This window comes from Anomaloglossus baeobatrachus, chromosome 5 (genome assembly GCF_048569485.1).
Source record: "Anomaloglossus baeobatrachus isolate aAnoBae1 chromosome 5, aAnoBae1.hap1, whole genome shotgun sequence".
Taxonomy (NCBI): domain Eukaryota; kingdom Metazoa; phylum Chordata; class Amphibia; order Anura; family Aromobatidae; genus Anomaloglossus; species Anomaloglossus baeobatrachus.
In genome coordinates this window covers 240998836-241025414 of record NC_134357.1, presented here as the reverse complement: position 1 = coordinate 241025414, position 26579 = coordinate 240998836, and the positions used below count along the sequence as shown (strand labels likewise).

The window sequence follows — 26579 nt, the reverse complement described above, 5'->3', positions numbered from 1 at the left end:
CGCCGACTCAGTGGGGTGAGAAGGGAGCATGCCGGGGGCCCTGTAAAGGGCCCTCTTTTCTTCCATCCGAAATAGTCAGCAGCTGCTGCTGACTAAAATGTGGAGCATTGTGTGCATGTGTGCCTCCTTCAACACAAAGCTAAAAACTGATGGGCCCGTGATGCACGGGGGGTGTATAGGCAGAGGGGAGGGGTTACACTTTTTAAAGTGTAATACTTTGTGTGGCCTCCGGAGGCAGAAGCTATACACCCAATTGTCTGGGTCTCCCAATGGAGCGACAAAGAAAAACTCCCTTTGAGAAACTATATCATGACATTAAATTATGTATTTGGTCACTAGTAACCAATGATATTACATTACATTAATGTAATAATTGAAAATTCAACATAAAGAGAATATTCCTATTATTGTAAATTTTCTTCCTTTTTGCTCACAGATTTCTCTCCAGTGTGAATTTTTTGATGAAGGAACAAATTACTTTTCCTCATAAATCGCTCCTTACATTCAAGGCATGAGTAAGGTTTTTCTTTAACGTGGTTTCTCTGATGTATAACAAAGCCTAATTTACGGATAAAGCAATTCCGCCACTCAGAACTGGTCCCTGGTTTCCCTCCTGCGTGGATCCTCTGGTGTATAGTAAGATCTGAACTACTGTTAAAATATTTTCCACAGGTTTCACAAGGGTATGACGTCTTCTTACTCCTATGCAGTGTCATGTGGCGTATAAGATAGTTATTACTCGTAAAGATCTTTCCGCATTCTATACAAGAAAATGGATTCTTCACAGTGTGCAGCCTTTGATGTTTCAGTAGGTTTTGTACTTTAATGAATGTCTTCCCACAATCAGGGCAAGAAAATGTTTTTTCTCCAGAGTGAACTCTCTGATGGTCAGTAAGTTCACACTTGCTGGAAAACCATTTGTCACATTCTGTGCAAGAGAATGGATTCTCCGTTCCATGAATTTTTTGATGTTGGATAAAATTTGAGTTACTGAGGAAACATTTTCCACATTTGGTGCAAGAGAACGGGCCTTTCCTATTATGGACTTTTTGATGAACATTGAGATGTGATGCTTTTGAAAAACACCTACCACAATCTTCACAAGAATATTTTTTTTCTCCAGAATGCATCATCTGATGTCTTACAAGATACGGCTTACTGAGAAAAGTTTTATTACATTCAGTGCAAGTGTGCTGTTTCTTAAGCATGTGCATTCTCGTGTGTGTGGAAAGTCCAGATTGACAAACAAAACTTTTCCCACATTCAGTACATAAAAATGGCTTGTCTAGGTTTGTCTTTTGCCGAACATGTCTTCTATGGACAGTTTTGCGACTAACTGTATGTTCAGTATCTGGTGGTAAATAGATGTCAATTTCTGATGGCGGTTCCTCTTGAAACTGATAACCAGTATGATGGTGTGTATGGAATGTAGGAGTATTAATGGCTGTATTTTTAGTATAGTCTTCATCATATGAGATTGGTTCTTCCTTAATATGAAACTGACCTTGTGGAAGTTCTGTGGATGTAGAAAAGTCTGGAAGATTTGATACTTCACTCGAGACCGGTTCCTCTTTAATATGTGAACATTTATATTCTTGCATGTTATCTGTGACACTGGACTTTATTTCCTGTGACATTGATTCTTCCTTAATATGGACAGTATTAGATTGTATAGAGTCCATTGGAGTTTGGAGGCCAGTGTATGTTACCCCTCCTATATCATATAACGTTGGTACCTCGTTAATCTGAAACGTCAGATATTCCGGTGTATTTGTGGTTGTAGGACTATCAGCATCTGTGAGGATTCTTTTCTTTATTTTACGTGCGGGAATTGCATACGGATGGTCTAAAAATATTGAGTTAATGCATTTTTTTCGTTTCTTGTCATCCTCATTAAATAATCTCTGAAAGTTATTTGGTATATCTTGTTTTATGTGACCTATGGATGGACAAATCCCTTGTATAAGATACATTGCGTCACAAGAAGTTGCTTTCTTGGTAAACATTTCTTGATGGTGTATCAAATTAAGATCACCCACTGTTGGGCATCTTACTTCCTGGACTGCTGTATGGAAATCATATTCATTCTTTAAATAAGATGGTGGCAAAAAAGGTGTAGAAAGTTCTCCCAGTTCATATTTAGCGTTTGCCAAATCTGTTAAAAGGGAAATGTAATGTATTAACACAAGTCTAATAATCCGAAAGCTAGCTTTAGATGAAAACATCTACAAACAAATCTCAGAAAATACCTCAAACATCAGATTCTGAATTCTGATTACACAAGTGTCATGGATCTGACTTTCGGAAGCTGTGGATATTGTAATACATATATTTTTCAATGGAGACACCAATGGATCCCACTCACTTTCAAATGTACCTACACTTTTGTATACTCAACCTCAGTGGTATAAACATGCCGACTGGTACACAGTTCGCATACTAAACACACACACAATACTCAAATGGCTTTCATGATAACTGTACCATCCATCATGCTAGAGGTCTGACCATGTGGGGATAATTAAAGTGTAGGTTCCAATATATTTCACAGCAAGAACTACACTCTAGGTCACTATTTTTGCTTTTACAGATATATAAAAGTATGACTAAAAAAATCCCAGATGGAACCTGTTAGGCTATGTGCGCATGTTGCGTTCTACGTTTTGTCACTGCATGTGCATTTAAAAACGCAGCCGAAAAGCTGCATTTTGGATGCATTGTGACTGCAGATGCAGAGTTCATGCGTTCTGGATGCTTGCTCTCCCATAGACCGAGTGGGAAAAGCATCCAAAACGCACAAAAGAAGTGACATGTTGCTTTTTAGATCGCATCAATTTTGTAAAAAATTTGGCATGCAAATCGCTGCGTTCTAAAACGCAACGTGCGCATGGAATTTCCTAAATTATCATAGACTTTGCTGGGGATGCAGAACGCATGCGTTTACACTGCAGTTTAAAAAACTGCGTAAACGCATGAAAAAACAAAACATAGCCTTAATGCAAGTGTGAACAGGACCTTAGTAAAGATTATTTATTAGAACCTTGAAAACCAAAAAGAAAAACTCCTAAAAAAGATTTTAATAGTATTCAATATTAAAATCGTTAATTTATAAAAAGCTATATTGCTTCTCAATGTCCACTCAGTATAGACCGATTAGATCACATCCGGCCCTGCGTCATCATGTGATACGTAAGTGGAGCGGGAAATACCCATCCATTTAAAGGACGGCGGTCGCTACGGGAGGGTGCACTTTCCTGCAGGTAGCTGGTACAGTGGGATTCCTTACACCTGCAGTGCAACCAGTCACTGCACGGAAGACCTGCCCTTTATTATAGGCCATTGCTGTCGCTCTATGGTTGCAAGTGTATCAGACTGTCCGAGGTATGTGACTTTATCTAGGTCTGGCCTGTTTTAGCTGCCTCTCTTGAGAATATGTGTTGTCTTTGGACACTATATTGTATGTGATTCTGATAATTATATTTTTGTCTAGATGGTATTGTTTTGGACGTGAAACCCTTTGAACTTCCCCTGATGAACCCCTAAGCAAACATATAGGGGGGAAACGCGTCGGGATACTTCACTGGATGGCCCCAGCAGATAAGTCATCCCTGCTGGGATTTGTTGCTATTTCTATCTAGGCTCAGCTTGGTGTGATTACAAATTACCTTGCCTTTTTACGCCTGTGCAGGCTTAATGGTCTGTGCAGCTGGATTATGGTTGCTATATTTATGGCAATCTTAGTAAACTGATAATTGTTGACCTGTGACATTTGGCACTAATTCATTTCTTTTTGGTGGTGTGTGCGCTTTTTGGCAACTGGTGGGTTGCAAGGAGAGAATAGGGAGAGACGACGAGGAGTAGGGAGTACCCGAAACTTTATGGTGCACCTCCGCTGGTAGGTAGGCGATAGGGAGGGATAATAAACCCCCCCCCTCCCCTACAATAAGTAGTACGACTACCCCGAAATTAATAACTACTACAGTTGATTTATTTATTCTTTATAAATCACCATCACTCATCCCACATATTGTCTCCACCATCTTCTACACTCACCTCACGTGACCGGTCTATACTGAGTGCACATTAAGAAGCAATATAGCTTTTTATAAATTAACGATTTTAATATTGAATACTAATAAAATCTTTTTTAGGAGTTTTTCTTTTTGTTTTTTTTTGCTCTATTACTCCTGTTTTCATTAAGTTTGTTTGATAATTATTAGAACCTTGTTCATCAAACTTACAAGCCAGGTAGCAAACATCTGCAAAACATGGTCTCTGATGCCTAACTTTTGTGTCTATGACTGCTCCTAAATGACTCTGAACAATAAGTGGAAATTAAAAATATTACCTTCAAAATGTGGAAAAATATTGAGATTATTCTCCAAGGTGCCAGGAAAGTCTAGAAGACTGCCCCAAAGTGACTAAAGTAGCAATTTACTATGAGACTATAATGCCTTATTATTATAAAACAAAATTACCCTACACATCTACTCCTGTGCCCTTTGTGTACACTCTTTCTCATTTGAAACCCATCATGTTTTAATAATTTAATCAATAAAGAAAAATATTGCAACCTTTCTATTGGCTATTATTTATGTATAGGTTTATCTTATTAGTGGTGGCGATGGGGTTACACAGAGAAGCTGGTCTAGGAGGCATGCCACCACTAATATCTCCTGCAGATAACGCACTGATTTGATTGAACAGACAGCATACAGTCTAGTAAGTGACACATTGTTTGAATCAGGGTCTCTGCCCCTACTTCATGGTGCTCTCACATTATATAGCAAAAACCAGCTGACAGATTCCCTTTAACCCCTTCAGCCCCCGGGCACTTTCCGTTTTTGCTTTTTGCTCCCCTTCTTCCGAGAGCCGTAAGTTTTTTATTTTTCCGTCAATCTTGCCATGTAAGGGCTTGTTTTTTGCGGGACGAGTTGTACTTTTAAAGGAAACCATAAGTTTTACCATATAGTGTACTGGAAAACGGGAAAAAAAATTCCAAGTGCAGAAAAATTGCAAAAAAAGTGTGATCGTACAATAGTTTTTGGGATATTTTATTCACTGTGTTCACTATATGGTAAAACTGATGTATCTATGTGATGCCTCAGGTCAGTGCGAGTTTGTAGACACCAAACATGTATATGTTTACTTGTGTCTAAGGGGTTAAAAAAAAAATCACAAGCTTGTCCAAAAAAAGTGGCGCACGTTTTGCACCATTTTCCAAAATCCGTAGCGTTCTCATTTTTCGGGATCTGAGGCTCAGTCATGGCTTATTTTTTGCGTCTTGACCTGACGTTTTAACGGTATCATTTTTATGCAGATGCTACAATTTGATCGCCTGTTATTGCATTTTGCGCAAAATTTGCGGCGACCAAAAAACGTAATTTTGGCGTTTGGAATTTTTTTTCCGCTACGCCATTTACTGATCAGATTAATTGATTTTATATTTTGATAGATCGTGCATTTCTGAACGCGAGCAATACCAAATATGTGTATATTTTTTATTTTTTTAACTCTTTAATTTTCAATGGGGTGAAAGGGGGGTGATTTGAACTTTTAGGTTTTTTATTTTTTTTTTAAATTTTTTTTTTTTCACTTTTTTTTTTTTATTTTACTAGTCCCCTTTGGGGGCTATCAGCAATCCGATCGCTCTGCACTATCTGCAGTTCTCAGCTACAGAGCTGAGAACTGCAGATTTGCTGCTTTACTTTCAATGCCGGCTGTATTCCGGCATTGAGAGGAAGTGAGTCATGTTAGCTACAGGTGTCATCACATGACCCTGTGCTACGATGGCAACCACCAAAAGTCACGTGATCATGTCACGTGACTTCCGGTGGGGGCGGGGTAAGTGACTGTCATGGCGGCGCGCATATACATATCGCTGCCAGATTTTGGCAGCGATATGTAAGGGGTTAATGTCCGCGGGTGGAAGCGATTCCACCCGCGGCTAGCAGGCACACATGTCAGCTGTTGAAAACCCAGTACGTCATGGGTCGTTAAGGGGTTAACCCCTTGACAACCTCGGACGTAAGGTTCTGTCCCTGCTTTTGATGTGGCCTTCCACGCTGACCCTGCATCTTTCCCTGTACGTCGGCTGATCTGATCAGCCGACATGTGCCTCTAACAGCTGAGGGTGGATCAGAGATTTGCCCACAGCTGTTAACCAGTTAAATTCTTATGTCAATCTCCCCACTGGTGGAGAGCACGCATTCACGACTCCCATTGGCGGTTTCGTGATGTGATTGTGGGGCATCCATGTGTTATCCTGACAGCCAAGAGTCAGCTGAAGACCCCTGTATTTGTCATGATGAACTTCCTCTGAATGCCAGCTGCTTGCCAGTGTTCATTGATAGTCATCATTTCTGCTGCACAGAGCAGGGCTGATGCATTACTCTGTACAGCAGAAGTAATCAGATAATCACAGCTTCAAGTCCCCTAAGCTGACTAGTAAATATAATAGAAATGTCCGATATATCAAATATAAATTAATTCAATTGGTAACAGAAAAAAAAAATGCTAAACACCAGAATTTAAGTTTTTGGGTGGCCGCAACATTATAATAAAATGTAATAAGAAGTGATCAAAACAATGCATCTCCCCCAAAATAGTATGAGTAAAAATATCAGCTTTGGGAGCAAAAAATAAACCATCACACCGCCTCAGATACCAAAAAATAAAAAACATTATGTGTCTTGGAAAATGGTGCCAAAAAGGATTTATTTTTTCTTCAAACTTCTGATTTTTTTCTCACCAATTAAATAAAAGAAAAACTATACATGTTTGGTATCTATGTACTTGTACTCATCTGGAGGATCATACTGTCTGGTCAGTTTTACTATATAGTGAACATGGCAAATAAAAACCAGTAAAACAATTGTGGAATTGCATATCTTTTTTGCCAATTCCCAGCACTTATTTTTTTTTCCCCGCTTTCTAGGACACAATATGGTAAAATGTAATAGTTTCATTCAAAAGCACATCTCGTCCCGCAAAAAACAAGCCTTTACATGGCTATGTTGATGGAAAAATAAAAGACTTATGGCTTTTTTAACAAGAAGAGGAAAAAACAATAATGAAAAACAGAAAATCGCCGGTGAAGGGGTTTAACAGATATTTATACCTCAACAGTCTCAGGTATATATTCTGTTTTGTCTGGCTTTTTTAGGCCTATATATACTAACAGTGGCCTAAAATAGTACAAATGACCCCATTGTGCCTCTAAATAGTAAAAGTGCCCCACTCTGTGATTGTACATATTATATAAAGCCACAGTGAGGGCACTATTAATAGTAAGCGCTGGGTACCCACTTTCAATATTAATCCCACCCCGAAAACTTCTGATGTCCTTCCAATAAATATCCTTCCAGGTCAGTATGATTACATAGATAGCAAATGTATAGTTTTTGTTTTAAGTGGTAAAAAAAAAAATCAGAAATTTAAAAAAACAAAAAAAAACTTGCTTGTGTCACGACTCTCCGAGACCCATAATGTTTTCAATTTTTTGGATATGGAGCTGTGTGAGGGCATGCTTTTTGCGCCTGAGCTGACATTTTTACTGATGTTATTTGGGAGTATATATGATCACTTGTTATTTCCTTTTTCTTCTGTTGTTGTGGAGGCCGAAAAACTATAATTCTGGCTTTTTTATTTTCTCTTCACGATTTCATGTTTACCGATCAGATTAATTTATTTTATATTTTGATAGATCGAACTTTAATGAATGCAACGATACAAAATATGTGTATTTTTAGTTTATTTAGTTCATTTTTAATGTGGTAAAAGGGGGGGTGGTGATTTTAAATTTTACATTTTTTTCAAAACATTTTTTTCTACATTTTACTGTATTTAATATTCCACCAAAGGGACTTTAATCTACAATGGTCTGATCATTTATTATATATACAGCAATGTCACAGCATTGCAGTATATAGAATAAATTAGTCTCCTATGAAGACCAGCCACAGGCTGGTGTTCACAGGAGTACTGTGATAACAAACAAAGGGGTGAGAAGAACACGCCCCCTACCAGTGAGTGTTAAATGCTGCAAACAGAGATTGGCAGCATCATTTAACAGGTTAACAGCCATGGATGGAGCGCCTCTCCACTCGTGGCTGTTAGAAGTAGATGAAGGCTGAATAATTTAGCCTTCATCTGCAGGGAAAGATGCAGGGTCAGTGTGCGAGCCCGCATCAAAGGCAGGAAGACTACTTATGACGGGCATAGCACTTCATAAGTCGTTAAGGGGCTGAAGTATACAAAGGAAAAAAAAACAATAATCTCTCATACATAAAAAGACATTACTTTTTCTTACCTGGTGATAACATCATACCCTTGTACTGTTCCTTGTGTCCTTCCAAATACTCCCATTCCTCCATGGAGAAATAGACAGTGACGTCTTGCCATCTTACAGCAACCTGACATCACATATTGTAATTGTCAGTATTTAGACATCTATAATGTGGTACCATGTAATGTCCCAGCATTCCCAGTAGTACTTACCTCTCCACTCAATAGCTCAGTGATCTTTTTGCTGAGTTCTAAGATCTTCTGTTCCCTGCTTTTCTCTTGTACTGATGAGTTAGGTGGCATCTCCATACTAGGGCTCGGTGTACTTCTGAACCCGCCAGACACATTGGAATTACTGTTGGGCATCACATTCTCAGTGACTTTGTTCACAGGCCCATAATCCTACAAAAAAATGCAAAATGAAAATAGTTACCTAAAAAAAAAAACCAACAATCACTGCTTTCTTTAAATTCATTAGTGGTGTGATGTGACATGATTTTCAAAACAACTCACCGCTCCTGTTATGTTTATTAAAAGAAACAATAAAGACAAACCCTACAACCCCTTACCTCTCCAGTCAGCAGGTAGATGATTTCCAAGGTGATGGTCAATATTCTCTCACTAAGCTGGCTCGGATTCTTCTCCATCTGCAGGCAGTGCTTATCGTCAGTACACAACCTATACTACACAGGTTCCTCTTTAAAGAAGGGCCTCCAGATTATCTAGAGATATAAATCACATTGGATACATTTAAAGCTAGCCATAAAGCTGCACACTGTGTGCACAATTATTAGGCCTTTGGTATTTCGGATGATTCATGTTATAATTGAACAACCACAGCGCTAGTCAATCCAAAAGGGCAATAAATCTGAATATTTAAGAAAATAAAAGAGAGGTTTGAGTATCTTTGCTCAGATTTATGGAGCAACTAAATGAAACACTTTAATTTTCCTATACGAGCTGTTTATTTTCATCTGTTTAAGTGAGAATAATAAGTAAACAACTCAAAATGTACAAAAAATACAATTCTGACATTTAATATATCAGTGACCAATACCGCAACCTTGATTTTCAGTAATATCCTTCCATCTATGGAGTCTGTCTTAGTCTGGTGATGATTGACTTTTTGGGTGGCACCAACCTCAGACCCCAGACATTGCTCAGAGAGGTAACGTATTTTTCGAATTATAAGATGCACTTTTCCTCCCAAGAATTTGGGAGGAAAATGAGGGGTGTGTCTTAAAATCCGATTATAGCTTACGGGGGGGGGGGGGGCTGTATGTGCGGCGACTGGGTGCGTTCGGGCGGCGGGTGCCTGTGGCTGCGTGCAGGTGGCCGGGTGCCTGTCAGTGCCGGCTGCCTCTCTGTCCTGGAGGCCAGTTGCCTGTGCGGGCGGGCAAGCGGCGGCCAGCTGGCTCCAACTCTGTGCGGGCGGGTGGGTGGCTGTGCAGACTGTAGTGGCTGTGCGGCAGGTGTCCCAGATGGTCCGCGGTCCCAGTTTCAAATGATGGCACCGGGAGTCAGCGCGTGCGCAGATGAAGCTCTTGGATGAGAGCTCCATCTGCGCACGCGCCGCTCTGGGAGTCAGCGTGTGTGTAGATGGAGCCCTTGGATGAGAGCTCAGCGCATGCGCTGCTCCAGGTGCCATCATTTGAACCGGGACCGCGGACAGACTGAGAAACTAACCGCACCGGCCTGCTCCACCACTGACCCGCTGCCGCTGCCGCCACTGACCCACCGTCGCCACTGACCTGCCGCCGCTGCCACCACTGACCCGTTGTCGCTGCCAGCACAACCTCTGCATCCTGTGACCCCGCTTCACCACCACTGCTGCCCCCCTCCGGTAAGACAACAGCGGAGTATAAAATGGACCCCATTTTTTTTTTTTACCTTTTTTTATCTCTAAATTTGGGGTGCGTCTTATAATCCGGTGTGTCTTATAAAACAAAAAATATGGTAATTATTTTCCATCACTGCAAATCTTCCATTTAAAAAGGTCTCAAGTTCTCTATAGGGTTTAGGTCAGTTGAGGAGGGGCTATGTCATTATTTCATCAATTTTAAAGCCTTTACTGAAGGGCAAGCAGTGACTTTGATGCATATAATGGAGCATTGTCCTGCATAAAAATCAAGGTTTTCTTGGAAATTGCAGGCTTTTCCCTGTACCACTGATTGAAGAGAGAGGGTCTTTTAAAAAAAAAAATTGGCAGTAGGTTTGAGAGTTGATTTTGAGTCCATCTTCTGGCTGGAATGGTCCAACTAGCTCATGTTTAATAATACCAGCCCATAGCAGTACCCCACCTCCTACTTGCTAGTGTGTAGAGCAGACCTGGGCAAGGGGCGGCCCGCGGGCCACATCCGGCCCGCCTGCTCTCTGTGACCGGCCCGCCCGTATTCAGCTGGTGCAGAGGAGCCGGGCTGCAGCGTGCCGAGCAGGGGGAGATCCTGTGCAGGTCTGCACAGTCAGTGCAGGCAGCGGAACGCAGGAGTCTTTCCTCTGTTCCCTGCCGGCACTAATTGTCAGTGACACACGCGCGCTCTGACGTTGTCAGTACTGCGCTGCGTGTGTCATTTCAAAAGTTCCCGCCGGGCAGGAGAAGGAGCAGCACGGTAGACGGAGTAATTCATCTTCCAGGACCTGCGATGATGTCACGCCCATGTGACTGTGTGGGAGGAGACACAGGATGCCGGGCAGAAAGCAAGACATGCTGAATGCTGAAGATGTGGACACATGATGACTGGTAATAAGAAAAGAGGGGACATGAGGGGGAGGGGGGCTGCAGACTGACAGAAGGATGTGAAGGGGTGCAGAGTGTTTGAGAGGGGTAAGTTGGTGTACAGGCAGGGTGCGATATGTGGGCATGGTGTGTGACATATGGGGGTGTAGTGTGTGTGATATGGGGGTGCAGGCTGTATGGGGTGTAGTGTGTGTGATATGGGGGGGCAGGCTAGTGGTGTAGTATATGGGGGTATAGTGATGTAGTATATTACAGATGTGCTATATGGAGGTGTAGTATATTACAGGTGTGCTATATGGAGGTGTAGTATATTACAGGTGTGCTATATGGAGGTGTAGTATATTACAGGTGTGCTATATGGAGGTGTAGTATATTACAGGTGTACTATATGGAGGTGTAGTATATTACAGGTGTGCTATATGGAGGTGTAGTATATTACAGGTGTGCTATATGGAGGCGTAGTATATTACAGGTGTACTATATGGAGGCGTAGTATATTACAGGTGTGCTATATGGAGGCGTAGTATATTACAGATGTGCTATATGGAGGTGTAGTATATTACAGGTGTGCTATATGGAGGTGTAGTATATTACAGGTGTGCTATATGGAGGTGTAGTATATTACAGGTGTACTATATGGAGGCGTAGTATATTACAGGTGTGCTATATGGAGGTGTAGTATATTACAGGTGTACTATATGGAGGTGTAGTATATTACAGGTGTGCTATATGGAGGTGTAGTATATTACAGGTGTGCTATATGGAGGTGTAGTATATTACAGGTGTACTATATGGAGGTGTAGTATATTACAGGTGTGCTATATGGAGGTGTAGTATATTACAGGTGTGCTATATGGAGGTGTAGTATATTACAGGTGTGCTATATGGAGGTGTAGTATATTACAGGTGTACTATATGGAGGTGTAGTATATTACAGGTGTGCTATATGGAGGTGTAGTATATTACAGGTGTGCTATATGGAGGCGTAGTATATTACAGGTGTACTATATGGAGGTGTAGTATATTACAGGTGTGCTATATGGAGGTGTAGTATATTACAGGTGTGCTATATGGAGGTGTAGTATATTACAGGTGTGCTATATGGAGGTGTAGTATATTACAGGTGCTATATGGAGGTGTAGTATATTACAGGTGTGCTATATGGAGGTGTAGTATATTACAGGTGCTATATGGAGGTGTAGTATATTACATGTGCTATATGGAGGTGTAGTATATTACAGGTGTGCTATATGGAGGTGTAGTATATTACAGGTGTGCTATATAGGGGTGTAGTGATGTAGTATATTACAGGTGTGCTATATGGAGGTGTAGTATATTACAGGTGTGCTATATGGAGGTGTAGTATATTACAGGTGCTATATGGAGGTGTAGTATATTACAGGTGCTATATGGAGGTGTAGTATATTACATGTGCTATATGGAGGTGTAGTATATTACAGGTGTACTATATGGAGGTGTAGTATATTACAGGTGTACTATATGGGGGTGTACTATATTACAGGTGTAGTATATGGGGTGTAGTGATGTAGTATATTACAGGTGTGCTATATGGAGGTGTAGTATATTACAGGTGTGCTATATGGAGGTGTAGTATATTACAGGTGTGCTATATGGAGGTGTAGTATATTACAGGTGTGCTATATGGAGGTGTAGTATATTACAGGTGCTATATGGAGGTGTAGTATATTACAGGTGCTATATGGAGGTGTAGTATATTACATGTGCTATATGGAGGTGTAGTATATTACAGGTGTACTATATGGAGGTGTAGTATATTACAGGTGTACTATATGGGGGTGTACTATATTACAGGTGTAGTATATGGGGTGTAGTGATGTAGTATATTACAGGTGTGCTATATGGAGGTGTAGTATATTACAGGAGTGCTATATGGAGGTGTAGTATATTACAGGAGTGCTATATGGAGGTGTAGTATATTACAGGTGCTATATGGAGGTGTAGTATATTACAGGTGCTATATGGAGGTGTAGTATATTACAGGTGCTATATGGAGGTGTAGTATATTGCAGGTGTACTATATGGAGGTGTAGTATATTACAGGTGTACTATATAGTGGTGTAGTGATGTAGTATATTACAGGTGTGCTATATGGAGGTGTACTATATTACAGGTGTAGTATATGGGGTGTAATGATGTAGTATATTGGAGGTGTATTATATAGTGGTGTAGTATAATACAGGTGTATATGGGGGTGTAGTATATTACAGGTATATGGAGGGAGTGTAGTATAATACAGGTGTAGTATATGAGGGTGTAGTGGTGTAGTATATTACAGGTGTAGTATATGGAGGGGGTGTAGTGATGTAGTATATTGGGTAGAATTGAGGTAATTATATTAGTCCGGCCCTCTAAATCAATCCCAATTTCTCATGCGGCCCCATGGGAAAATTAATTGCCCACCCCTGGTGTAGAGGTTTGTGTCCGTTACTGATCCAGTCTCGGGTCCATGCATCCGGTCCGTGAAGAGTCACTTTCGTCACATCATCACATCAATCCATAAACCTTTGAAACATCTATCGTCAGATATTTCTTGGCCCACTCTTGACGTTTCCTCTTCTGAGTCTTGTTCAGTGGTGGTCTAGTTTCTTACCATATCTCCAAGCACTGAACACCTTGTTCTTCTGAGCACTTATGGGAGATTGCCGTTTTGGAATATGACAGCACTGGAGATTAATGGTTTATGTTTGACTCATACCTGAAGACAGATTTTTCAAAAGTTTTATAGACTGAGAGTGACTCTTGACGGACAAGATGGAGGAGTCCATGGCTGGATCAGTGAAGGGCACCCACTGTCCACTCAAATGTCAGCAAAGTTGTTCTTTGTTATAATTATAAATATTTAGTATTTACATAAACAATGTATTTGTCAATAAAAGTGTAAAATGTTATGAAACACTGATAATTGTACTTCAGTAACCATAGAAACATCTAATAAAAAGATCCAAAAACACCAAAGCAGCAAATTGCGTGAGAAGCAAAATTTGTGTCAGTATCAAAACTTTTGGCCTCAACTGCCAGACAGTTCCTGAAGAGAATTATCACTGTGTTATCTGTGGTATTACATAGGACTGCAGGTAACATCTACTACATTATCTGCACTGAGTTATATCTGTGTTATCTGTATTGTTACATAGGACTGCAGGTAACATCTACTACATTATCTGCACTGAGTTATATCTGTGTTATCTGTATTGTTACATAGGACTGCAGGTAACATCTACTACATTATCTGCACTGAGTTATATCTGTGTTATCTGTATTGTTACATAGGACTGCAGGTGACATCTACTACATTATCTGTACTCCGAGGTATCACGATTTTTTGGGGTGTTACATAGGACAGCAGGTGACATCTACTACATTATCTGCACTCAGATAGCACTGTGTTATCTGTAGTATTACATAGGACTGCAGGTGACATCTACTACATTATCTGTACTCAGAGATATCACGGTTTCTTTGTGGTGTTACATAGTAATAATAATAATCTTTATTTCTATAGCGCCAACATATTCCGCAGCGCTTTACAATTCAGGAGGCTCATATACATATACATATCATATACATAAACATATACAAACAAGTAACAATTATAGAAGATACAATATTTAAAGGGAAAAATGGCAACCCTGCTCGTGAGAGCTTACAATCTACAATGAGGTGGGGGGAGGGGCAAGGTACAAGTGCTTATTTACAATGACAATCCAGCCATCTCATGGGGGATAGATAATGGCTTCCTGGACCAGTTGGCCAGAGCCTTGAGATGCATTTGGGTGCCATGGAGTTTGACGTGGGGTTATGTTCTGAGAAGTTGTAGAGGGATTAGGTGAAATTAGTTTGGCTAGGGAGTGTGATAGGCCGCCCTAAAAAGATGCGTCTTTAGGGTGCGTCTGAAGCTGAGTAAGTTGTGATTTGTCCTAACTTCTTGGGGTAGAGCGTTCCAGAGGTTTGGTGCAGCTCGGAAGAAGTCTTGGATTCGGGAGTGGGAGGTTTGAATTAGTGTGGATGTTAGTCGAAAGTCATTTGCAGAGCGTAGAGAACGGGTGGGTTGATAGAGAGGAGGATGGAGATGTAGGGGGTGCCGCATTGTGGAGAGCTTTGTGGGTGAGAACAAGCAGTTTGAATTGGATCCTGTGATATATAGGCAGCCAGTGCAATGACTGGCAAAGAGCAGAGGCATCCGAGTAGCGGTTAGCCAGACAGGTGACCCTGACTGCTGCATTAAGGATGGACTGTAGAGGGGAGAGTCTAGTTAGGGGGAGACCAATTAATAGAGAGTTACAGTAGTCAAGGCGAGAGTGGATCAGGGCCACGGTGAGGGTTTTTGTCGTTTCCATTGTGAGAAAGGGGCGGATTCTAGAGATGTTCTTGAGGTGCAAGCGGCAGGAGCGGGCAAGAGATTGTATATAGGAGGTAAAGGAGAGATCGGTGTCAAGTATAACACCCAGACAGCGAGCCTGCGGCCTAGGACTTATCGTTGTGCCACACACAGAAAGGGAGATGTCAGGTTTAGGAAGGTTGGGAGATGGAGGGAAAAGCAGAAGTTCAGTTTTGGAAAGGTTAAGTTTCAGATAGAGAGCAGACATGATGTTGCAAACTGCAGTCAGGCAGTCACTTGTGTTCTGTAGTACAGCGGGGGTGAGCTCAGGGGATGAAGTGTATAGCTATGTGTCATCAGCATAAAGATGGTACTGGAAGCCAAATCTGCTGATGGTCATTCCAATTGGGGCAGTGTAGAGGGAGAAAAGAAGAGGGCCAAGGACTGAACCTTGAGGGACCCCAACAGTGAGAGGAAGAGGAGAAGATGTAAAGCCAGCAAATGATACGCTGAATGAGCGGCCAGAAAGATAGGAAGAGAACCAGGAAAGAACAGTGTCCTTTAGGCCGATAGAATGGAGCATAGAGAGAAGGAGATGGTGGTCAACAGTGTCGAAGGCGGCAGAAAGGTCAAGAAGAATAAGCAGAGAGTGGTCACCGTTACGTTTTGCTGTCATTAGATCGTTGATCACTTTGACAAGGGCAGTTTCTGTTGAGTGTAAAGGGCGGAAGCCAGACTGTAAAGATTTAGAAGAGAGTGAGCGGAAAGGTAGCGGGTGAGGAGAGAGTAGACCAGGCGCTCCAAGAGTTTAGAGATTAAGGAGAGATTGGAGACTGGTCTGTAGTTGCTTGTGCAGGACGGATCAAGGGAAGGTTTTTTTAATAATGGAGTAATGATAGAGTGTTTGAGGGAGGAAGGGAAGATAACAGAAGAGAGAGAGAGATTGAAGATTTTAGTTAGGTGAGTCGTGACAACCGGAGAGAGTGTCTGGAGAAGGTGTGAGGGGAAGGGATCAGTAGGGCAAGTGGTAGGACGAGAAGAAGAGAGGAGCCTGGAGACTTCCTCCTCTGTGACTGGGTCAAATGTGGAAAGTGAGCTGGATGGGATATGGGGAGGGATGGGATTCACAAAGCTTGGTGGCTGGGAGCTGATCTCTCGGCGGATGTTTTCTATTTTCTCTGTGAAATACGAGGCCAGGTCATCAGCATGAAGGTCTGTGATGGGGGTCTGTGCTTTGGGACTGAGGAGGGAGTGAAAGGTGTCAAAGAGCTTTTTTGGATTGTTGGCTAGTGAGGAGATAAGGGTGGTGAAGTAGGTCTTTTTGGCCAGGTGAAGGGAAGAGTTGTAGGTCCTTAACATGAACTTGTAGTGGATGAAGTTTTCTGGTGTGCGGGATTTCCTCCATAGGCGCTCGGCACTCCTAGAGCATCGCTGGAGATATCGAGTTTGTGATGTGAGCCAAGGTTGTTTTACTTGGTGTTTGGAGGTTCTGAGGGTGAGGGGTGCTACTTGGTCCAGGGTGCTTCTGAGTGTGTCATTGTAGTGCTTTACAGCCAGATTAGGACAGGAAAGTGAGGAGATAGGGGATAGTGATAAGTGTAGAGAGTCAATGGCCTGTAGGTTTCTGAATGTGTGATAGGTGGGAGTGTGCTGGGGCGGACGAGGGTTTGTGAGCTTGAAGGAGAGGATGTTGTGGTCAGAGAGGGGAAGAGGTGAGTTGTCAAAGTCAGAGATTGAGCAGAAGCGGAAAAAGACCAGGTCAAGGGTGTTTCCATCTTCATGTGTCTCTGAGGATGAGAGCTGTGAGAGGCCAAGGGAGGTGGTGAGAGATAGAAGCTGGGATGCAGATGGGGAGGAGGGGCTGTTCATGGGGATGTTGAAGTCTCCTAGGATGAGGGTTGGCAATTCAGAGGACATGAAGTGCGGCAGCCAGGCTGAAAAGTGGTCAAGGAACTGGGTGGGCGAGCCTGGTGGACGGTATATGACAGCTACTCTGAGGGGAAGGGGATGGAAGAGCCTGATGGTGTGAACATCAAAGGATGGGAATGAGAGTGATGGAGCTGGGGGGATGACCTGGAAAGTGCATTGTGAGGACAGGAGTAAGCCGACTCCACCACCATGTCTGTTTCCAGTTCTTGGTGAATGGGTAAAGTGTAAACCACCGTGAGAGATGGCTGCAGGTGACATCTACTACATTATCTGTACTCAGATAGCACTGTGTTATCTGTGGTGTTACATAGGACTGCAGGTAACATCTACTACATTATCTGCACTGAGTTATATCTGTGTTATCTGTATTGTTACATAGGACTGCAGGTGACATATACTACATTATCTGCACTCAGATAGCACTGTGTTATCTGTGGTATTACATAGGACTTCAGGTGACATCTACTACATTATCTGTACTCAGAGATATCACGGTTTCTTTGTGGTGTTACATAGGACGGCAGCCTAAGGGGAGAACTTTTCTCCTTGCGGAGACCTGACACACCAATCTGGCTGCCAGTGAGGAGTCTTATAGCTGCAATGCTCCTCTGGGAAATATGCAAAATGTCTCTTCAGGGAGGAAGGAGACACTTGTGCCACCTACTGGAAGTAGCAATCCTAAAAGTCAAAAGTGACTCTCCAACAAGCCTTGTCATATGACTTATGTCTCCTTCACACGTCCGTGTCTCCGGTACGTGTTTGGTCCGTTTCCTCACGTACCGGAGACACGGGCACATGTAGACTCATTAAAATCAATGGTCTGCTATGGACTGTGTGTACATGTAGAGCATGCGTGTGCCCGTGTGCTCCACATGTAGACATGTCTGTTTTTCTCCGGCATCACGGGTGTCACACGGAACGCAAACGGGTCACACAGAACGCAAACGGACCACATGGATGTGTTCCGTGTGACACGCACCGGAGAAAACACGTGTCTGCAAGAAAAAAAAACAAACCTTTACTCACCTTCTCCAGCACTGCTGTCTTTGCCGCTGCTGTCACTTGCTGCTGACAACCGCTCATTATGCTCATTGCATATTCACTTCACTGCGGCCTGAAGCAGCAGCAGCGGGGGAGACGGCAGGACCGGAGACTGAAGATCAGCACCACGGACAGCGACGCCAGGGACAGGTGAGTAGAAAGTTCCCTTCTCCCTGTGTTATCACGGATAACACACGGAGAACACACGTGTGCCATAAACACGGCTCATGGAGGGCAATACGCACCTTTGACACGTCCGTGAAAAATGTGCATGATTTTCACGGACGTGTGAAAGAGGCCTTAGGCTGGTTTCAGACGTCCATGTTTAATCTACAAGGCACACACATGGTTATGGTCATACGTGTGTCACGCGTATGTCACACGTGTGATGTCCGTATTTGCATACGTGTCACACGTACCGGAGAAAACACTGGTCTTTTAAATAAAAAGATATTCTATATTCACCTGTATCCAGCGCTGTTTTCTTCGGCTCTGCTGTCTCCTGCTTCTGACCCTCACTCATTGTACTCATAGAATATTCACTGCACTGAGGAGGTGGAAGACGGAGCATCGCGGGGACAGCTCTGGGTACAGCACCGCCGAGGACAGCGCCGCAGGGACAGGTGAGTATCCAGCAAGCAGTGTGTGTGCAGTGACGTCCAGGAGGTTTTCAGAGTTCTCAATGAACTCTGATGACATCCTGATGACTTATGATTAAGGACTCTGTTGGTTTTAAATTTGAAGTCCGAAACGTGTTAAGCAATCCTATGAACTGATGTATGTTTCTATATTCGGTCTTCACATGTTTTTAAGTGCATCAATAAAGGAAAAGAAATTATTTATTTTAAAGAAATTCATATAACTTGTTCTTTTTTTTTTTTTTTTTTTTTTTTACTGCACTATTCTAAGTCCTGTTGTGTATAAATACGTGACTCTTCAGATTTTGTGTTATACCATGCCTGATGAAGAGACCTGAGTAGTCTCGAAAGCTTGCAATTATTACCATCTTTTCAGTTAGCCATTAAAAGGTATCAACCACTGAGGACTCTCTGTTCTTTTAAACAATTTTTTTTATCTCTACTGGCTAACACGGTACAAAGATATATTTTACTTATTTTAAAGAAGGAATTCGTGCTGGATCCTTTTTCTCTTTTGCTGCTGTGACATCCTGATGACACCCGCACTACAGCAGGTGATAGGACGGTGACTTCACGGGCTCATCAGAGTTCATTGGGAACTCTGATGAGTCTCCGATGCTGTCCTCACGATGCTCCGGTTTCCAAGTCCTCACTAGACACACACACAAACGCATATAGCACACACATATATACACTGATCACATATACATACATACAGTTAGGTCCAGAAATATTTGGACAGTGACACAATTTTCGCGAGTTGGGCTCTGCATGCCACCACATTGGATTTGAAATGAAACCTCTACAACAGAATTCAAGTGCAGATTGTAACGTTTAATTTGAAGGTTTGAACAAAAATATCTGATAGAAATTGTAGGAATTGTACACATTTCTTTACAAACACTCCACATTTTAGGAGGTCAAAAGTAATTGGACAAATAAACCAAACCCAAAAAAAATATTTTTATTTTCAATATTTTGTTGCGAATCCTTTGGAGGCAATCACTGCCTTAAGTCTGGAACCCATGGACATCACCAAACGCTGGGTTTCCTCCTTCTTAATGCTTTGCCAGGCCTTTACAGCCGCAGCCTTCAGGTCTTGCTTGTTTGTGGGTCTTTCCGTCTTAAGTCTGGATTTGAGCAAGTGAAATGCATGCTCAATTGGGTTAAGATCTGGTGATTGACTTGGCCATTGCAGAATGTTCCACTTTTTTGCACTCATGAACTCCTGGGTAGCTTTGGCTGTATGCTTGGGGTCATTGTCCATCTGTACTATGAAGCGCCGTCCGATCAACTTTGCGGCATTTGGCTGAATCTGGGCTGAAAGTATATCCCGGTACACTTCAGAATTCATCCGGCTACTCTTGTCTGCTGTTATGTCATCAATAAACACAAGTGACCCAGTGCCATTGAAAGCCATGCATGCCCATGCCATCACGTTGCCTCCACCATGTTTTACAGAGGATGTGGTGTGCCTTGGATCATGTGCCGTTCCCTTTCTTCTCCAAACTTTTTTCTTCCCATCATTCTGGTACAGGTTGATCTTGGTCTTGGTGAGGTGTTTTTCAGCAAATTTAACTCTGGCCTGTCTATTTTTGGAATTGATGAATGGTTTGCATCTAGATGTGAACCCTTTGTATTTACTTTCATGGAGTCTTCTCTTTACTGTTGACTTAGAGACAGATACACCTACTTCACTGAGAGTGTTCTGGACTTCAGTTGATGTTGTGAACGGGTTCTTCTTCACCAAAGAAAGTATGCGGCGATCATCCACTACTGTTGTCATCTGTGGACGCCCAGGCCTTTTTGAGTTCCCAAGCTCACCAGTCAATTCCTTTTTTCTCAGAATGTACCCGACTGTTGATTTTGCTACTCCAAGCATGTCTGCTATCTCTCTGATGGATTTTTTCTTTTTTTTTTCAGCCTCAGGATGTCCTGCTTCACCTCAATTCAGAGTTCCTTAGACCGCATGTTGTCTGGTCACAGCAACAGCTTCCAAATGCAAAACCACACACCTGTAATCAACCCCAGACCTTTTAACTACTTCATTGATTACAGGTTAACGAGGGAGACGCCTTCAGAGTTAATTGCAGCCCTTAGAGTCCCTTGTCCAATTACTTTTGGTCCCTTGAAAAAGAGGAGGCTATGCATTACAGAGCTATGATTCCTAAACCCTTTCTCCGATTTGGATGTGAAACTCTCATATTGCAGCTGGGAGTGTGCACTTTCAGCCCATATTATATATATAATTGTATTTCTGAACATGTTTTTGTAAACAGCAAAAATAACAAAACTTGTGTCACTGTCCAAATATTTCTGGACCTAACTGTATGTATACACACATAGCAGATACACCGAGCACATACACACACATAGCGCACATGCATGTATACACTGAACATACACACACACAGCTGGATACTCACCTGTCCCCAGTGCTGCTCCGGCTTCCAGGTTCACACTACACACACACACACACTCTGCTGTATACTCACCCAGCGATGCAGTCCCTGGCACTGGTCCCCAGCGATGCTCCGGCTTCCAACTCATCAGTGCAGTGAATGATTATAATGAGCGGGGGTCAGCAGAGCCGAAGAAAACAGCGCTGGATACAGGTAAATATAGAAAATCTTTTTATTTAAAAGACCCGTGTTTTCTCAGGTACCGGTCACACTGATGTCACATGGATCACATCAGCGTGTGATCCGTGTGACACCCGTGCTGCCGAAGAAAAAACGGACACGTCTGCGTGTGTGAGTGCGGGGTCATGAGAGGTCACACCGTCTGTGTGAAAACACGACCATGTGAGTACAGCATAGAATATCATGGGTGCGGGTGGCATCGTGTTAAAAACGGATGTCACACGTACCTGAAACACGGACGTCTGAAACCGGCCTTAAAGGGACATTAGGAGAGAGGTGCACACGTCAGTCAAAAAGTGCTTGATTTTTCAAACTTTATAAAGTTGGATTTCACGGACTAAACACCCGAGCTGCCCCCTGATGGTATGTACACACTGTGCATGATAGTGCCGGTACTGCACTGGCTGCAGCTTATACACGAAAATCCTGATGTTTGGTTCCCTTTAAGATTTAGGGGTGATTGTCCCTCATCAGTGCAAAGTATGAGATCTCATCTGGCTATATGAGAAGCTATAATGGGGTCTAAGGGTTCAGTTCCACTTGCATTTTGCACAATCTGATAAAACATCGGATTGCTCCTAATCTAGTGCAAAACTATGTGGCAATGTCCATCTGCGATTGATTTCTCATGCTATAGCGGCACGCAGAATGAATCGCAGCATGCTGCGTTTGGCAACAATTCTCGACTCATGCACCCCAATACAAGTCTATGGGAGCATGTGAAACATTGCACTGGACTAGCATGTAATCCGACTGCAGTGCGATATACGCAGAGACAGGCAGAGGAGGAGAAGGAGAGAAAGTGCTCCCCCTTCTCCGCAGCTGTGATCCGATAGCAAGATCGTATCACAGTTGCATGACCCTCACCTGACGCTCGCAGCAGGGGGTCATTAGCATATCGTTTCCGATGCTCTCACATCGCAAGCTGTACACAAATGGAACTGTACCGGAAGGGGAAAACTTTTCTCCTTGCGGAGACCTGACAAACCGATCTGGCTGACAGTTAGGAGTCTTATAGCAATGCTCCTCTGGGAAATATGCAAAATGTCTCTTTCTCTCTAGCTGTGGCCGCTACCGTTAGTGGGGGTGCTGTGGCTGCTACCATTAGTAGAGGTGCTGCGGCCGCTGTTAGTGGGGGTATGGTGGTCACTACCATTAGTGGGGGTAGATTGGTTGCTACCGCTAGTCAGGGTGCCGTGGCCACTACCGTTAGTCGGGGTACTGTGGCTGTTACTATTAGTGGGGGTACTGTAGCTGATACAGTGGGAACTGTGTCTGGTACCAATAGTAGGTGTACTGTGGCTGCTACTGTTAGTGGGAAGATGGGGGCCGCTACTGATACTGGGGGGTAGGGAGGCCACTACCATTAGTGTGGGGTACGGCAGCCGCTATCATTAGTGCAGGTACCGTGGCCACTGACTGGTAGTGGGATAATTGTGGCCACTACCACTAGTGGGGGTACAGTGGTTTCTACTGTTAGTGGGGGTACTGTTACCGCCACCGTTAGTTGGAGTACTGTGGCAACTATGATTAGTGTGTGCACAGTGGCAGCTATTGTAATTGTGGGTACTGCGTCTACTAACGTTATTGTGTTCTACCGCTAGTGGGGATGCCGTGGCCGCCACCATTAGTGGTGGTACCACGGTCGCTACCAATAGTGGCGGTGCCATGTCCGCTACCGTTAGTAGGGGTACCGTGGCTGCTACCGATAATGGAGGTACCGAGTCCGCTACTGTTAGTGGGGATATGGCGGCCGCTACTGTTAGTCAGGGCATGACGACCGCTACCATTAGTGGGAGTACTGTGGCTGCTACCATTAGTGGGAGTACTGTGGCCGCTACCATTAGTGGGGGTAATGTGGCCGCTACCATTAGTGGGGGTAATATGGCCGCTACCATTAGTGGGGGTAATATGGCCGCTACCATTAGTGGGGGTAATGTGGCCGCTACCATTAGTGGGGGTAATGTGGCCGCTACCATTAGTGGGAGTACTGTGGCCGCTACCATTAGTGGGAGTACTGTGGCCGCTACCATTAGTGGGAGTACTGTGGCCGCTACCATTAGTGGGAGTACTGTGGCCGCTACCATTAGTGGGAGTACTGTGGCCGCTACCATTAGTGGGAGTACTGTGGCCGCTACCATTAGTGGGGGTACTGTGGCCGCTACCATTAGTGGGGGTAATGTGGCCGCTACCATTAGTGGGGGTAATGTGGCCGCTACCATTAGTGGGAGTACTGTGGCCGCTACCATTAGTGGGAGTACTGTGGCCGCTACCATTAGTGGGGGTAATGTGGCCGCTACCATTAGTGGGGGTAATGTGGCCGCTACCATTAGTGGGGGTAATGTGGCCGCTACCATTAGTGGGGGTACCGAGGGTGCTAATCATTAATGGGGGTACTGTGGCTGACACTGAGGTTACTATGGGTGATAGTGGAGTCTTATGGCCATCCCTATGTGGACACGGTGGCCGGTGTGTAGAAATTCAGGATAATGACATTGAAGTACACATATTACCTGACTATGCAGAGCACTGTGCGGACAGTAAGGGACGGGCCACACACTGGCGGCTCTGCTCCAGGGTAGCCTCCTCTGCACCGCGATGGTCCCACTGGCCCCAAACACTCCACTTCCGCTCTCGGCGTTCCACTGTACTTGTGTGTTTTGCGTTCCACCTGACAGGCAGCTCGCTTGGTGTACGGCCTCCTGTCACACTGTATAAGGCCTGGAGCACCCTCTGCTGTTCGCACATGGAACTGCGCTGTAGAAAGTGCCTGCTATTATCAGAGTATATTTTGTGTCTGCTGAAGTGCACGTACACTAGTATGTAGGTGTAGTAACATGCCCATATCCCCTTTATAATCTGGACTCCTCTGCCAACCCATACCCTGCCACAATGCCCACACCGTAGTGCCTGCTGCAGTGCTCCTATGTCAAACAGAGCAAGTGCCTATAACTTGCCAATCACAAGACCTTTTTGATACCAATATGTTGGACACAGGGCCCTTACTGCACTTTTTGCATTAGTTCCAATTCATTATTGATGGGCACGTTGTCTAGTGACAGCCAAAATAATGTGATTGAGCCCTCATACTCATTTTCCTGTCACATGTCACATGCGCCATCTTGTCACTAGCTTCCGAGTGCCCAGAAGTCAAAAGTTACAGCGCAATCTCCCAAGGCAACTCTATGAGAGCCAGAACAAGGCTCTCAGACTTGTATTGAGTTGTGACCTCCGACGCCTACATAAAACAATGGCGCTTCTGTCGCGGGCGGGGAGGAGGGTGTCAGCACTGCGCTCACCCCACTGCTCGGGTCCGGCTGCGGCTGCTCTGTGGTGGCTCGAGCGGTGGGCCGGATCCCGGGGGTCTCGAGCGGCGCTCCTCGCCCGTGAGTGAAAGGGGATTGGGTTTTGGGATATAGTTTATTGTCCGTGACGCCACCCACGGTTGTGGTGATTTGTTGACACCACCGCTGCTCTGTATGGGGATCCCGGGAATGATGGTATGGAGCAGCAAGTTGTTGTGTTGCCCCTCCGTGGGTAGGGGTTGGTTATCCCGGGGCCCAGTGATGAGGTGGGAGATGCAGGGCTTGGTGGGCGCAGGGACGCGGGGGCAGCGCTGTGCCTTGCGGCACTGTGGTACTCACTCAGCCTGAGACGATGACACAGTTCTCGGTAAAACACACAGCTGGAAAGACGGTTCCCACGGACGGCTGCACTTGCTTTTCCCTAAGATGATGATGGTTGCGATGGGTTCCCACCAGTAACCCGCTCCCCGGCTTGGATATGGGCCGGAGGAGCCCTACTTTGCCCGCAGGCGCTGGCCCTGAGAAACTGGTGCCCTGGCGGCGGCGGTGTCTCTCCGTTATGGTCGGACTGTTGCCTTCTATCGGGACTTGGTTGTTGGGAGACAGTCGTCCCCTTCACTGACGGATTTGGCAAATTATGGCAACTCCTAGCCTTGCCGGGATCCGAAAGGCCCCTGCCCTGGTGCTGACTGTTCCTTGTACACTGCTCCAGACCGCCGGGTCACCACCCGTCCGCGGTCCTTCCAGTAACCTCCGAGCAGTCACCCCTGCGGACAATCACCGCCGTCCGCTGACCTTGCTGTCTCTCAGCCCGGGGCACACACCCGGACCAACTTCAGGCTTTACAAACTGTCACTTTTCACTTTACTTCAGCTTCTCTCCTAAGCTCCTCTACCACTTCACTTCCTTCTACTTCCACACCTTAGCTGAACTACTTGTTTACTCCTTTCCGTCCCTAGCTGGACTGCCTGGTTCTTCCCGCCTCCAGAGCTGTGAACTCCTTGGTGGGCGGAGCCAACCGCCTGGCCCACCCCCTGGTGTGAACAGCAGCTCCTGGAGGAAGGCAACAAGGATTTTGGATTAGCTTTGGTGTTCCTAACTGGGGTGTAGGGTGTGATGGTGTAATGACCTGTGACCCCTGGCTTGCCCAGGGCGTCACACTTCCAGCAGATTACAAAACACAGGGGACCAACTGGTGGGCCGCGATAGAGGATGAAGACACCGGAAGGTGAATTAGGTCAAGGAACATGATGTAAGAAAATAATGGAAGGGTGTATATAAGGCAGCAGTAGTCTTCTAATTATAAAATAGGAGTATACAAGATGAGTAAAGAGAGAAAAATACCTTTATTATGTGATAAAGTGCAGAAACAGGAACATTAAAAACAGATAAAAAAGGGGGGGGGGATATTTCCACCTAAACAGGGTCCATAATAAAAAAAAATATGGATACGCCAACAATATCCCAAATAGCCTGAAAACACTGGCTAAATCTACTACAATATCAATGCTAGTTGCTAACAGTAGGACAGAACAAAATAAGCAACATAAGCAATAGAAAATATCTACAGTAAATGGCAATACATGCAAAAAAGTGTATACAGCATATTTAAAAGGGAACAAAAACAACAATTCCTTTGGA

The 26579-nt window shown here is 44.0% G+C and overlaps 1 protein-coding gene across 1 annotated transcript; it reads right to left on the bottom strand.

Moving 5' to 3' along the window:
• Nucleotides 1-261: 261 nt before the first annotated feature.
• LOC142311112 (uncharacterized) lies at nt 262-24264 on the bottom strand. Its single transcript, XM_075349229.1, has 5 exons — nt 24147-24264; nt 8856-9008; nt 8500-8688; nt 8312-8414; nt 262-2155 (listed from the first exon to the last, which is right to left on the bottom strand). The coding sequence occupies exons 2-5, from the start codon at nt 8931-8933 to the stop codon at nt 405-407; spliced, it is 2121 nt and encodes a 706-aa protein (XP_075205344.1). The 5' UTR covers nt 8934-9008; nt 24147-24264; the 3' UTR covers nt 262-404.
• Nucleotides 24265-26579: the final 2315 nt, after the last annotated feature.